The following is a 13,784-nucleotide window of genomic DNA, read 5'->3' as shown; positions in this document are numbered from 1 at the left end:
ACATTATTTATCTCCTCTTTTCTTAGTTTCCTCTCCACCCCCATGTCAGTCCTGTTTTATAACAGTGGCATCATGCAGTATTTGTCTTTTTGTGACTGAGATATTTCACTCAGCATAATGTCCTCCAGGGTCACCCAGTTTGTATAATATCTCATGAGTTCTTTGTTTTTCAGTGCTGCATAGTATTCCATTGTATGAATATACCACAGCTTCACTATCCATTCGTTTGTTGATGGGCACTTGGATTGTTTCCAACTCCTTGCTATTGTGGCAGTTCGGGTTTCTTTAGGGTATATTCCCATTAGTGGAATTGCTGGGTCAAATGGTATTTCTATTTGCAAGTTTTTTAGAAAGCACCACACCACCTTGCATAGTTGTTGCACCATTTTACACTGCTACCAACAGTGAATAAGGGTTCCAGTTTCTCCACAACCTTGCCAACATTTGTTGTTTGCTGCTCTGTTGAATTTTGCTATTGTTACTGGGGTGAGATGATCTCCCATAGTTGTTTTGATTTGCATCTCTCTTAGAGCTAGGGATTTTGGACATCTTTTCATGTGTTTATTCACCATCTGGATGTCTTCTTTGGTGAAATGTCTGTTCATATCCTGTGCCCATTTTGCAATTGTGGTGTTTATCTTGTTGTGGCACTCAAGTATTCTATAAGTTCTAGTTATGAGTACCTTATCAGACATGTCATTACCAAATATTTTTTCCCAGTCTATGGCTTCCTTTTTTACCCTGTTGAAGAAGTCTTAGAAGGTCCCATTCACCTATTTTATCCTCTTCTAGTTGTAGGTTTTTCAGGATGCTTGGAAGACTATTCATGCTGTAGATTAGTGCTTCTAGTGTTCTTCAAAGCTTTTATTTAATGAAGTTTATTTGTTTTAGTCCTAGGTCCTTGATCCTCTTTGAGTTGGTTTTTGTGTATGGTGTGAGGTCTGGGTCTTGTTTGGGTTTTCTGCAGATGGTTTTCCAATTTTGCCAGCACCATTTGTTAAAAAAGGCTGTCGTTTCCCCACTTAATTGATTTCATCTCCTTGTCAAAAATCAGTTGACTATAGGTAGATGGGCTGATTTTTGGGTTCTTAGTTCTATTCCATTGATCTATGTCTGTCATTGTACCAGTACCATGCTGTCTTGACCACCACGGCAGTGTAGTAGGATTTGAAATTAGGGAGTGAGATGCCTCCTACCTTGTTTCTCTTTTTAGGGAGTGTTTGGCTTAATCGGGGGTCTCTTTCCATTCCAAATGAAATTGGAGATTGCCTTTTCCATATCATTGAAGAATGTGATTGGTATTTGTATTGGGATTGATTGAATGTGTAGATTGCCTCTCTCATAATGTATGTTAAGGAAATGGCTTATGCACTTTTAGAAGTTGCTGTTTGGAGACGTTAACAAATTTAAGGTCAGCAGGCTGTATTTGAGACTGCTGGCTGTGAAGACTAATGAGTCCAAGATTAGCAGGTACAGCATGCTGCTGTTTCAGACCCAGAGGTGGTGAGCAGATACAGTATTAGACAAAAAGCTCACTGTTGTTTTGTCGTGTGCTGTTGAGTTGTTTGCGACTCATAGGAACCCCAAGTACAACAGTCCTGAACCTGCTTTATCCTGAGCCAACTTTATTGTCTCTGACATACCTACCCATTACCTCAGTCATTGAATCTATCCATCTCATTGATAGTTTCCCTCTCTTTCTCTGTCCCTCCACCATTCCAAGCATGATGTCCCTCTCCAAGGACTGGTTTCTCCTTGCAACATGCCCAAAGTATGTCAGATGAAGCCTCAGAATCCTTGCCTCCAAGGAGAAGCCTGGTTTCACCCTCTCCAGTACAAACCTGTTTGTTTTTCTCCTGGCAGTCCAAGTAGACCATGTTGTTGTTTTTATGTGCTGTTGAGTAGACTGAGACTCCTAGCAACCCTATAGACAATAGCTCTTAACCCTGCTCTATCCTGAGCCAAACTCACTGCCTCCAACATACTTACTTCTGTTACACCAATTACTGTGTCAATCCGTCTCATCCAGGGTCTCCCTCTCCTGCACTGTCCCTCCCCCCTTCCAAGAATGATATTCTTCTCCAAGGACTGGCCCCTTCTGACAAACTGCCCAAAGTATGTGAGAGGGAGCTTCAAAATCCTTGCCTCCAAGGAGTTTCACCCTCTGCAGGACAGATATGCTTGTTCTCTTGGCAGTCCTAGCATGTTCAATGCTCTTCTCCAGCATGACTACTCAAAGGCATCAATTCTTCTATCATCCTTAATCATTGTCTAGCTCTCTGATACATAGCAAGTAATTGAAGACCATGGTCTGTATCATGTGCACCTTAGTCTCTAGACTGACAGAGTTGCTCTTAGCTCTCTGGAGAGGTCCCTGACAGCAGGCCTTTTCAATGCAATTTTCCTTTTAATTTCCTGACTGTTGGTGCCAAGAGTGTTAAATGTGAGCAAGCTAAAGTAGTTAATAATCTCCATCTCTTCTCCATCTATCATGGTATTACCAATATCTTCAGTGCCAGTCTCACTTCTAAGGAGACTTCCCTTTCATCAAATCGTATTACATAGCTGTCTCCAATTCTGCCTCATTAAATGTCATAGAGGTTAGGATTTACAACACATCGGAGAGTTGCTACTGAGACTCATGACTGTGTTAACACGCAGTATTAACCATGGCAGTTTCTTGTCTGAATATTTCAAAGTGCACAGTGCAGATAGTTTTTGTATATATCTTTAGGACCATTTCTTATATCTCATCTCATTCCAATGAAGGCTGTCCATTGGGTATGTGAGGCTGTAAATCACAAGTGAGGAGATTTCCCATCCTTCTCACAAAGAGCTGCCGGTGGATCCAAACCACCAGAGAGGTGTGACCTTTGGATTAGCAGCACAATACCTTTACAACTGTGCCACCAGAGCCTTCTAGTTCTCATATATAACAGCATAATTAGAAGGTTGTAGATACTTTTTAAATTGTGATTTTAATGGAAGTTTTTAAAGAGATGGACTTTTCATTCATTCATTCATTCATTCATTCATTTATACAGATTTATCCTCTCTTCCCTCCCCCTTCATTCCTTCATGCCTGTTAATTGCATTACTCATAATGTTTTATCATCCATTCTTTCGGGATTATATTCCTTCCACCTAATCCAGTGCCATATTCCTTTTCTATCCATATTCTATTCCTATTCTCCTTGCCTTCCTCCACCTCCAAATGCTTTTTGAATGAATGAGTAGATAAACTTCATAATAAAAAAAACCCAGAAAACACTGACTAAATTGTCTTGATCACTTACTATGTGATGTCTTAGAATTGACAATCTAGTAGGGCTGCAAATACACAAATACTGTTGTTATTGTTGTGTACTGCCGAGTTGGAACCGACCCATAGCTGACCCTCCAGCAGATTTTCAGAGGCAGTTAATCAGACGGGAGGAGATTACTCATCCTTCTCCTGGAGAGCAGCTGATGGCTCGAACTGCATGCCTTTGGGATTGCACTACTGCTTCTTGCCTCTAGGCCACCAGAGCTCCCATAAAAAGATCCTATAGTATAGATAACAGTATAGATAGTAGTACAGTGTATTATGTAGTACAGGAAAGACAGGGAATCATAGTCCACCCAGTAGGATTAGAAAATCCTACTTCTGGGGGGGTGGGGGGAAGAAAATCCTACTTCTGAGAGGTGAAATCCTTAACGTGAGCATGAAGGGAAAGTAGGAATTTGACCAACTGACACCTGAAGAACATAGGCACCCACCCCAGGTGAGCTGCTATGAAGTCTGTTTAGATTCCTGGTGACCCGTGTATGTCAGAGAACAGTGCTCCCTAAGGTATTCGTGCTGTGACCTTAGGAGTAGATTGTCTTTTCTCCAAGGGGCCTCTGAATAGGTTTGAATTGCCAACTTCTGGGTTAGCAGCCAAATGCTAGCATAGCCATTTATATCACCCAGGGACTCCTTGGTTGATGTTTTGTTGTCAGGTGCCATTGAATCAAGTATAACTCATAACAACCCCATAAACAACAGATCCAAACCCTGCCCTATCCTGTGCCATCCTCCCCGTCTCTAACACACTTGAACCCATTGCTGCCATCATTGTGTCAGTCGATCATATTGGGCATCTGCCACTCCTTCACTGACCCTCCACCTTTCCAAGCATGATGTTCCTGTCCAAGGAATAACCCCTCCTAACAGCATACCCAGAGTATTTGAGCCAAAATTTCTCACCCTTGCCTCTAAGAAGCACTCTGACTACACTTTCTCCAAGATTAATCTGTTTGTTCTTTTGACAGTCCATGGAACATTCAGTCCTCTTCTCCAACACCACAACTCAGATGCATCGATTCTTCTTCTGTCATCTTTAGTCATTGTCCAGCTCTTAGCATAGTAATTGATTAGAAATGCTACGGCTTAAATCAGGCACAGCTTCATCTTTAAACTGACATCATTGGTCTTCAGGACTATGGAGAGGTCTCTGACAGTGGACTTTTTTAAAGCCGTACATCTCCTGATCACTGGTACAAGGTGTGTTGATTGTGGATTCAAGTAAGATGCAGTCATTGACAATGTCAGTCTTCTTTTTTTTAAATTTTTTTTATTTTTATTTTTTTTTTATGATTTCTTAATGTCAATCTTCTAAGTCTATCTTAATGTTGTCTATTGGCCCAGTGGTTAGATTTTTTTTTTTTTTTATGTTGAGATGTAATCTATCATGAAGGCTCTTGTCCCTGATCTTTTTCAGCAAGCACCTCAGGTCCTTCTCATTTTGAGCCAGCAAGGTTGTGCCATAATGCAGGTGGTTGGAGTCTTCCTCCAATCTTGATGATTCCAGCAGGGTCATCCATGGTAGACAGGTGTCAGCAGAGCTCCCAGATTAAGAAAGACTAGAAAACAGGATTGGCCATTCACTTCTGAAGTATCAGGGCCTTTGAAAACCTAGGAACAATAGAGGAGCATGGGCAGCTATAGTATTAAAGGTTGATCCCATGTGGAGAGTCATTAAAAAATGAGGAGAAACAGATACATCCACTATTAATTAGAACGTGGACTATATGATGTGTGAATATAAGAAAACTAGAAGCTGTCAAAAATGAAATGGAATGCAGATAGACATTCTGGGCATCAGTCAGCTGAGGTGGCCTGGAGTTGGCCACTTTAAAGTGAACAATCATAAGATCTGCTATTCTGCGAATGAAGAATTGAAGATGAATGGTATTGCATTCAAAGTTAAAATACAGGATTTATCTTGAAGTATAATACTGGAGGAATAGGATACTCTCCATACACTTACAATGTGTTTGTTGTTGTGTACCATAGAGTTGGAGCTGACCTTCTGGTGGGTTTTCAGAGGCAGTTAATCATACAGGAGGAGACTGCCCACAAGGCAGACTGTTAATATGACCATTATCCAAATATATACATCAACAACTAAAACCAAAGAAGAGGAAGTGAAAGAATCCTACCAACATTTGCAGTCTCAAGTTGATCAAGCATGCAGTCAAGATGCATAAATAGTAATTGGTGACTATAATGCAAGAGTTGGAAGCAAAGTAAAAGGAATGGTAGTTGAAAATTATGGACTTGGGTACAGAAATGAGGCTAGAGATTAAAGGATTGGATTTTGTACATTCAGTGACGTTTCCTGGTGAAGTAGCATTATATACTCCAGATCTGCATTCACAGTTTTCTCTTAAAGCCAGAGGAAGGAAAGGTGATACTTTTTTGTAACTATTAATGGTGATAACTTCTCTTTATTGAGGGCTTACAATATGTGTAACAGAAATTTTACACATACCATCTCATTTTCAACTTCATCATAATAACTTCATGAGGAGAGCCTGATTTCCCTTCACTCACAGTTGAGAAAGCTGATATTGAAATGATGAGGAACTTGCTACGCACGTAGTCAAGGAAGTGGCAGAGATGGATTAAGAGCATATTGTCTGATTCCAAAGCCTGTATTTTTTCAGCTGTAAACAATCTTAACAACAATCCTACAGTTTGACTCTTGAGACTCTGTGAGAGAATTATCTTTCCAAAAAAGAGAGTATGACTTAGGGCTAGTAGAAAACTACATATAGGATGTAGCAGAAATTGCCCATTTGTAGGTCCAGTGCAGAGTTGGGCTTGAAAGGTAACAAGGAGCCATGGAAGAAATGAGTGGCAGTGACATACAGTCTAGAAGATAGCTCTTTCACTCAGCATTTAAGAAATTTAGAATATTATCCACATATGTTTATAGAGATGTAGACCAGACATCTAGCTAAGGGGTCAGAGATCAAGAGTGAAATTTCATGTTGCAGAAAAGGAAGTGTTGGTGTAATTTTGCCTTTTACCCTTGTAACACTTAAGAATTCTCAAGAGTTCTCACTGCTAAGTATTCTTATCTGGTGAGTAACAAATAGTGTTCTTTGATTAATACACAGCCTTGGCAAAGGCTTTGGAGGAACGAGGAAAGATACTCTTATCTCAGGGAACCACTTTTCAGTTTAGTGCATGATTTCTTTATTCATTTATGTGTTTAGGTGCTTTATTAACATCTTTAAAATCTTTAGGTGAGACATTTTAGAAGGTAAATGTGTCTTCTATTTCATAGCCAACAGTATTTAATTTCATTAAAAAAATGCTTTCTTGTAATGTAAGTAAAAGTTTACAGAGCAAATTATTTTTTCATTCAGCAGTTCATGCCCTTGGTTTCATGATGTTGGTCAGTCTCCACATTCTAACAGCACTCTTCCATGTCCTTCCTGGGTTTCCTGTATCTCTTTCCTAGCCCTTCCTGCCTTCCGAGCTTTGTACCTGGGCAAGTGCTGATCTTGTGTGGTTTCATGGTCTAAGAAGTGCATTTCTCCCTGCTATTGTTAATCACCTGTAGGTCAGTCTACTATGTGCCTAGAAGCTGAATCACAGGGATAATTTCAGTTCCAGGCTTCAAGGGTGACTGAGGGCCACAGTGTTGAGGGTTCCCTCAATCTCTGTCACAGCAGCATGCCTAGTCTTTTCTTGATTTTGAGGATTGCCCACATTTCTCCTGCCACTCTATCTCACCTATTATGACCCTTGTCAGAATGTCAGCCGTGGTAGCTGATAGCACCTACTGCTTGTTTCTGGGTCATGGAGACTTGTCATGTTCTGAGCTTGTCTGGGTCAAAGTCTTGTCATGGGTTCATGTGATCCATTAGCCTTGTGGGCTAATTAGTCACTCCACTGCTGTTGCGTTAGTTCTGACTCATTGTGACCCTTCATCAGATTTCCAAGACTGTAAATCTTTATGGGAGGAGATGCACCATCTTTCTCCACGGAGAACCTGGTGGATTCAAGCTACTGATCTTTGGTTAGCAGTTCAATACATTTTGGATACTAATCCTTTTCAGATTAAGTCTTTGATTGTCTTCACTCTTAGAGAGAGACTAGTAGTTGCACTTTAGCCTCCACTTGGCAGCTTTTAAGTTTTTTTTTAAGCCTCATAAAAGTAGGATGTAGAACATTGTGTGCACTGTGTTATGAGAATTGACCTTAATGTACCATGACACTAAGGTCCTGAGCTCTCAGTCCCAGGGACTAATATTTCATTCTTGTAGCAACAGAAGCACTAGTGGAGTCTTATATGTAAGGACTCCTTTGCATCAGCTACCAGCAAGACTGTTCTAGAGGTTTTGTGGATTTTTTTGGTGGTTGTTAATTATTTCAGTTGGACCTTCATGGCTTTTCCTGCTTGGTGGTGTAAATTTGACATTTATAAGGAAGGCTTAGTATAATTGAGTTCCTAGAGTTCTGTAAAATTATAAGCCTGTAAAATGGTTCCCCTTCATTCTATGGAGAGTAAACATTATCCCTTCCTCTTTCAGCCCCTTTCAAGAAACTCTAGCTCATTTGAATGAAAGAAATTGAGGCTCTTTCCATGCAGAGGGAGACTGGTGAGCTACTCCCTGCAGGGACCCTACTTCCAGCTTGCTTTTACCTCCCATCTTGCATCAGTTAAATGCTTTGCGTGTCATTCTGATGCATGCTTTCTGCAGAGTTCAGTGTTGATAACTTCTGAGCAGAGGGATTGAATATCTCCCTAGGAAGAGAGAAAAGCTTTTACCCTTTTCTTTTCAGAGGCAGGTTTCTCATCAAGTAAAGGAAGACAGCTGAGTAACAGTTCACTTTTTCTGTTTCCTTTGCCCTTGTTTTTATGATTGTTGTCATGTTAACAGACCTCACTCGTGGTTTATCCCCCTGTTTTTTCTCCATTTTTCAGAGAAGTAGCAGCATATTGTGAAGTATTCACAGCTTACCTAGCTGTGAACTTTATCTAGTACCTTCTACAAAAAGAATTGAGTTTACTGTTTAATTAATTAATGCATCTTGACTGCATGTTCTAATAATTTAATGGTAAACTCAGTTATCTGAGAGCAGGATAGTGACCAGTGATGAAAGAAGAGGATCAATGCCTTTGTGGTATTGGAAAAGGGTACTGAATATCATGAACTTCCAGAAGAACAAACAGATATGTTTTGGAGAAGGTGCAACCAACCTGTTCCTTAGAGGCAAAGATGGAGGCTTCATCTCACATACTTTGGAATGCTGCAAGGAGACACTGTTCCTTGGAAAGGGATATGTGCTTGGAAAAGTGGCAGTTTAGCAAAAGAGAGGAAGACCTTCAGTGCAATGGCTAGACACAGTGACTGCAACGGTGGGCTCTAGTATGTCGTGGTGATGAGGATAATGATGAGAATGGCACAGGAGAGTGTCAACTTCACATCATAGCATTATGAAGAGTTGTACTCAACCTGATAGCATCTAACAACAACAACAATCATTTACTGCTTTGGGTGCATCTCAGAGTACAGTATATCTCAGTAAAAAAAAATAGCTCTGATTGAAGGTTGTAGTTAAGTGTAGTTGTTGTTTTATGCTGTGGAGTTAGAGCCAAGCCATACCTGACCTTCAGGTGGGTTTCAGAGGCAGTTAATCACATGAGAGGAGATTGCCCATCTTTCTCCCATGGAGCTGCTGGTGGATTTGAACTGTGTGCATTTGGGGTTGCCACCACCAGTAAGTGTAGTTGTTGTTGTTGTTGTTATGTGCCGTCTAGTTGTTTGAGACTCATAGTGATCCTATATACAACAACTCTGAACTCTCCTCTATCCTGAGCCAGCCTCATTGTTTCTGACACACCTTCCCCCATTACTCAGGTCACTAAGTCAATCCATCTCATCAAGGGTCTTCCTGTACTGTGCTGCCCATTCCAGGCATGATGTCCCTCTCCAGAACTGGTCCCTGCTTGCAACATGCCCAAAGTATATCAGAAGAAGCGTCAGAATTCTTGCCTCCAAGGAGTAGCCTAGCTTTACCCTCTTCAAGACAAACCTTTTTGTTCTCCTAGCAAGCCTTGGTATATTCAACACTCTTCTCCAGCATCAGAACTCAAATGCATCAATTCTCCTTCTATCATCCCTAGTCATTGTCCAGCTTTCTGATGCTTAGCATGTAATTGCACAGACCATGCCTAGATCAGGTACACCTTAGTCTACAGACTGATATCCTTGCTCTTCATTACTTTGGAGAGGTCCCTGGCAGCAAACTTTCCCAGTGCAATTCATCTTTTGATTTCCTGGCTGCTGATACCAAGAGTGCTGATTGTGGCACCAAGCAAAACTGAAGCTGTTAACAATTTCAATTTCTTCACTGTCTATCATGAGTAGAGACAAGTATTTTCTGAAAATAAAAGAGGTTTTTAGGAAACACTGAATAGGCATTCCTTTGAGATATTGCAGGTTTCCTGCAGACTACTGCAGTGAAGCAAACATTGTAATAAAGCTAGTTGAATGAATTTTTTTGTTTTGTTTTCCAGTGCATGTACAGTTTGTGCTCACATTATACTATAGTCTATTAAATGTGCCATAGCATTGTGAAAAGGCTTGCAATATTGTGAGAATTTTCAAAATGTAACTCAGAGACTCACCGTAAGCACACGCTGCTGGAGAAATGGCACTGGTGAACTTGCTTGAGGCAGGGTTGCTGTAAATCTTCAATTTGGGAAAACCACAGTATCTATAAAGTACAGTACTGAAAACATAATCAAATGTAGTCTGTATGTATCTGCAAGCAGACAAGAAGCCTTTTGCTAATGATGTTAGTCTAGCATCTGAAGTCAGTGCTGTATAAAATGACTTCTTTTCTCTGTATTGGTTTGTATTTCCTGACTTCTCTTAATGAAAAAGAAGGGCAAATGCTTCTAGCGTTGCTTTTGTGCAGCAACCTGAGGAGGGTAATGAGAATGATTGCCTCTCTGGAATTGGGACGACTGAAGGACTCAATTTAGGAAATATATTTTAAAATATTTTTTTAAATCCAGAGAAGGCATGTATTTCTATCTTGAATATATTTATATATCCTATAGTTTACTATAATTAAAAAGATAATGAATAAGAAATATTAGATGTTAGTGTCCAAAATGAACATGTGACAGGATCTCTGCCCCTGAACAACCTCAGTCTTTGTGTTTAAACAGGGCGGAGTGAGCATTTCCAGAAGGTAAAAAAACACATGACTGAACTTGAGTTAGTGAGTCCTCCCTCTTAGCCTCTCCAAAATGCTTCTAGCTTCATGGATTTGGTTTCTAATCTTATTTTGCTGTGCAAGCTGCAAAAATGTCAGGATTTCCTGACTACTCTTCTGCCTTTGATTACCCTTTTAAGCAATGCTGATTGCAGGAAATTGCTGTGGTGCAAGGCGGGTGTCACAACACACAGTGATTAAAACCCGCATGTGTCACTCACTGACTGCAGTAATCACACAGATGAAAAGCCCGCTAGCTGTGCAGAGGGTCCTTTTCTCATCATTTGAGTTTAAGGACTTTGAGCTAAAGATTCAAAGTTGATTTTGAGCTAAAGATTCAAGTGAGTGAGGCTTGTGCTTTGAGTCATTTTGCTTCATGCTGGATCCCCAGAGCTTCTGAGCATGACCTTAAGGAAAACAAGTTGTTGCTTCTCACCAAATGCACTATGTCCATGATTATAAATCCCAAATAGAAATATAAAATGGTGTGATTGAGCATATCATGGAGAAAGAAATGTGTTTGCATATAAATGAGACAAACAGGTGAGGACAAAATGAGGGAGGCCAGGACAGCAAGTTTTCTCATTCTTTGTTCTACAGAATGTTGAGATTCAAAATAGTGTTAACAATTATGTGAAACTTATTTTTCAAAGAAATAGAAAAGACAATTGGCAAGTTTATTTGGAAAAGAAAGAGAACCCAAATAAGCAAAGCTCCTTTGAAAAGAAAAATAATTAAAAAAAATATTTTATTAGCAGTCTGTAGATCTGTCTTCTTAAACTGTTTGATTTATTTTATTGTTCTGAAAAAGAATCAGTCCTCTTTGGGCTAGGGAGCTCTGGTGGCCTCGTGGTGTGGAATTACACTGCTAATCTAAAGGTTGTTGCTGTTGTTAAGTGCTATTGAGTTGCTAGCGACTCATAGCAACCCTATATACAACAGCTCTGAACCCTGCTCTATTCTGAGCCACCCTCATTGTCTTTGACACATCTACCACCATTACCCCGGTCACTGAGTCAATCCATCTCATCCAGAGTCTTCCTGTCTTGCACTGTCCCTTCACCCTTCCAAGCATGATGTCCCTCTCCAAGGACTGATTCCCCTTTGCAACATTCCCAAAGTATGTGAGTCAGTGCTTCAAAGTTCTTGCCTTCAAGGAGCAGCCTGGTTTCACCCTCTGCAGGATGAACCTGTTCTCTTATCAGTCCATGGTATATTTTTCTCCAGTATATATACTTTTCTCCAGCACCTCAGCTCAAAGGCATGTGGTTCCAATCCACTAGCTGCTTTATGGGAGAAAGATGGGCACTCTCCTCCTGTGCAGTTTATTACTTTTGCAAATGCACTGGAGGGTTTTGCTGTCTGTTGGTTCTGACTCGATGTTACATAACAACCACATGGTGTCTAGTAAGGAAAATACAGCTAAATATTTAAAACTTCTGGCTTCTATCTTAATCGTCATGACAATCTTTCTATCTTCTGCTGTTGTGCTGCTCATGTGTGACTGAGCATGGAAAGAGTTGACTTCTTAGACTTCGGTGACTTCAATCACTGGAGTATTGACATAAAGACCATTATGAGTATTAGAGTTACTCATTAATGATTTCTTCTCTGTCTCCCTCAGGTACAGAACCTTGGTATTTCTATTTAATAAACGGATTTCTGAATTTCAATGTAGCCTTTGCTTTGGCTCTCCTGGTTTTGCCACTGACTTCTCTTATGGAATACCTGCTACAGAGGTTTCATGGTGAGTAGTGTGAAAGATACAAGGGAAAGAAGGTCACAGTTTATACCACCAAGAAGTGAAAAAGAATTCTGTTTATTTTATTCCCAAGTTTCTTATTGGAGAGGCTTGGCTTAGTGGATTTTCCATCTGTATTTATGGGCTGTTCAAACCTATGTGAAGATTTGGCTTAATTACTGCAAATTAAACCAACAAAAGAAGGCTCTTTTAGTCAGGAAGTCAGATAATTCATGGGATCACCAAGGAAAGCAAAAACATTAATAAAATCTCAGAGCATAACAAGCCTGATTGGTCTTCTGTCTTTTAAAAGCAGGTGTTTTCACCTAACATTGTTTAGATAAGCCAGGCTAGGGGCAAACATTCTTTGGGAAATTACTTCAATCAAAAAATTGAAAAGAAAACTATACAGAGTTTCCCCTCAGATTTGATCCTAAAGTATGAAGCTGCAGACTTCTAAGACTCATGATGCTTCTCATTCCATTTGCTTCTGTGTTTGCCTTATTGTTACATGGATTGATGTGTCTTGTATTTTCCTTGCTCCAACTCTGCATTGCACACTCCATCTTTTTCCTTCTAATTTGTCATGACTGTTAACATAGCTAGTGCTATGTGTTCTTTTTTTTTAAATTAAATTTTATTAGTTTTAATGAACATTTCCAGAGATTTTGGGTTTTCATTCATTCATTGTTGCACTGTTTTCTCCACCCTCATCCCCAGTTCGTTCTTCTTCCCCCCCCCAATGTCTGTTTTAATTGTCCAATTGCCACAGTGCTTGTCAAAGCCAGTTCTGATTAATCTCCTTTGTCAGTGTGTCCCTTGCCATTGCCTATCACTCCTCCTCCCTGAGAGAGACTTCACCCTGATTCATAAGGAAAAGGGGATGGCATATTCTCTTAGCTACTTCCTGCTGAAAAGGGACGCTGTGGGTTTCAGGGTGAATGTCTTCTCTCACTACTCTAAAGGGCCCCCTTGGCAGTTGGAAACACATAGACTATTATGGAGATTGATTTTGGAATTTAGATGCACTGTTATGAATTGTGCTTAGCCGTACATATTCATATCCTTGAAGATGTATCATGGAAGTGTTGCAGCCTAGAAGATACAAATTTAACTAACAAGTTAAAAGTGCATGAGTCAAAAATTGAAAAGCAATAATATTCTGAGTAGAGGTTCTAATAGTGGCACAAATCAAGTTACAGAGGTAAGGTGGTTCCATTGCCATCCTTACATGTGTTCTTTTATGGAAGAAACATTTCAATATAAATTCATATGTACTTTGGAAAGAGATTTCATTTAAAAGACTTCAGTCTGATTTGGATAAAGTAAAATTGATTCCTGCTCGCTCATATCATCTCTACTTTTCTACTGTTAATTGTTCTTGATAGTCTACTGTGCTACAGTATTAGACTATGGGAGCAGCTTTCAGAGTTATGTTTGCTTCCTTTTTTTTACCTTTTTAATACTGAGTTTTTGGCGAGTGTTTATGCAACAATT

General features: G+C 39.9%; 1 protein-coding gene across 1 annotated transcript in view; it reads left to right on the top strand.

Annotated features, from left to right (window-relative positions):
* ALG9 (ALG9, alpha-1,2-mannosyltransferase) overlaps positions 1–13,784 on the top strand; it is a 162,352-nt gene that overhangs the window by 28,368 nt on the left and 120,200 nt on the right. The window contains exon 9 of the mRNA XM_006890770.1: positions 12,171–12,293. Coding sequence (XP_006890832.1) covers positions 12,171–12,293 — 123 coding nt within the window. The remainder of the gene's footprint in view (positions 1–12,170; positions 12,294–13,784) is intronic.

Source organism: Elephantulus edwardii, unplaced genomic scaffold (assembly GCF_000299155.1).
Source record: "Elephantulus edwardii isolate Elephantulus edwardi_28Jun2011 unplaced genomic scaffold, EleEdw1.0 scaffold00093, whole genome shotgun sequence".
NCBI classification, from domain to species: Eukaryota; Metazoa; Chordata; class Mammalia; order Macroscelidea; family Macroscelididae; genus Elephantulus; species Elephantulus edwardii.
This window is presented reverse-complemented; position numbering and strand designations above follow the sequence as displayed.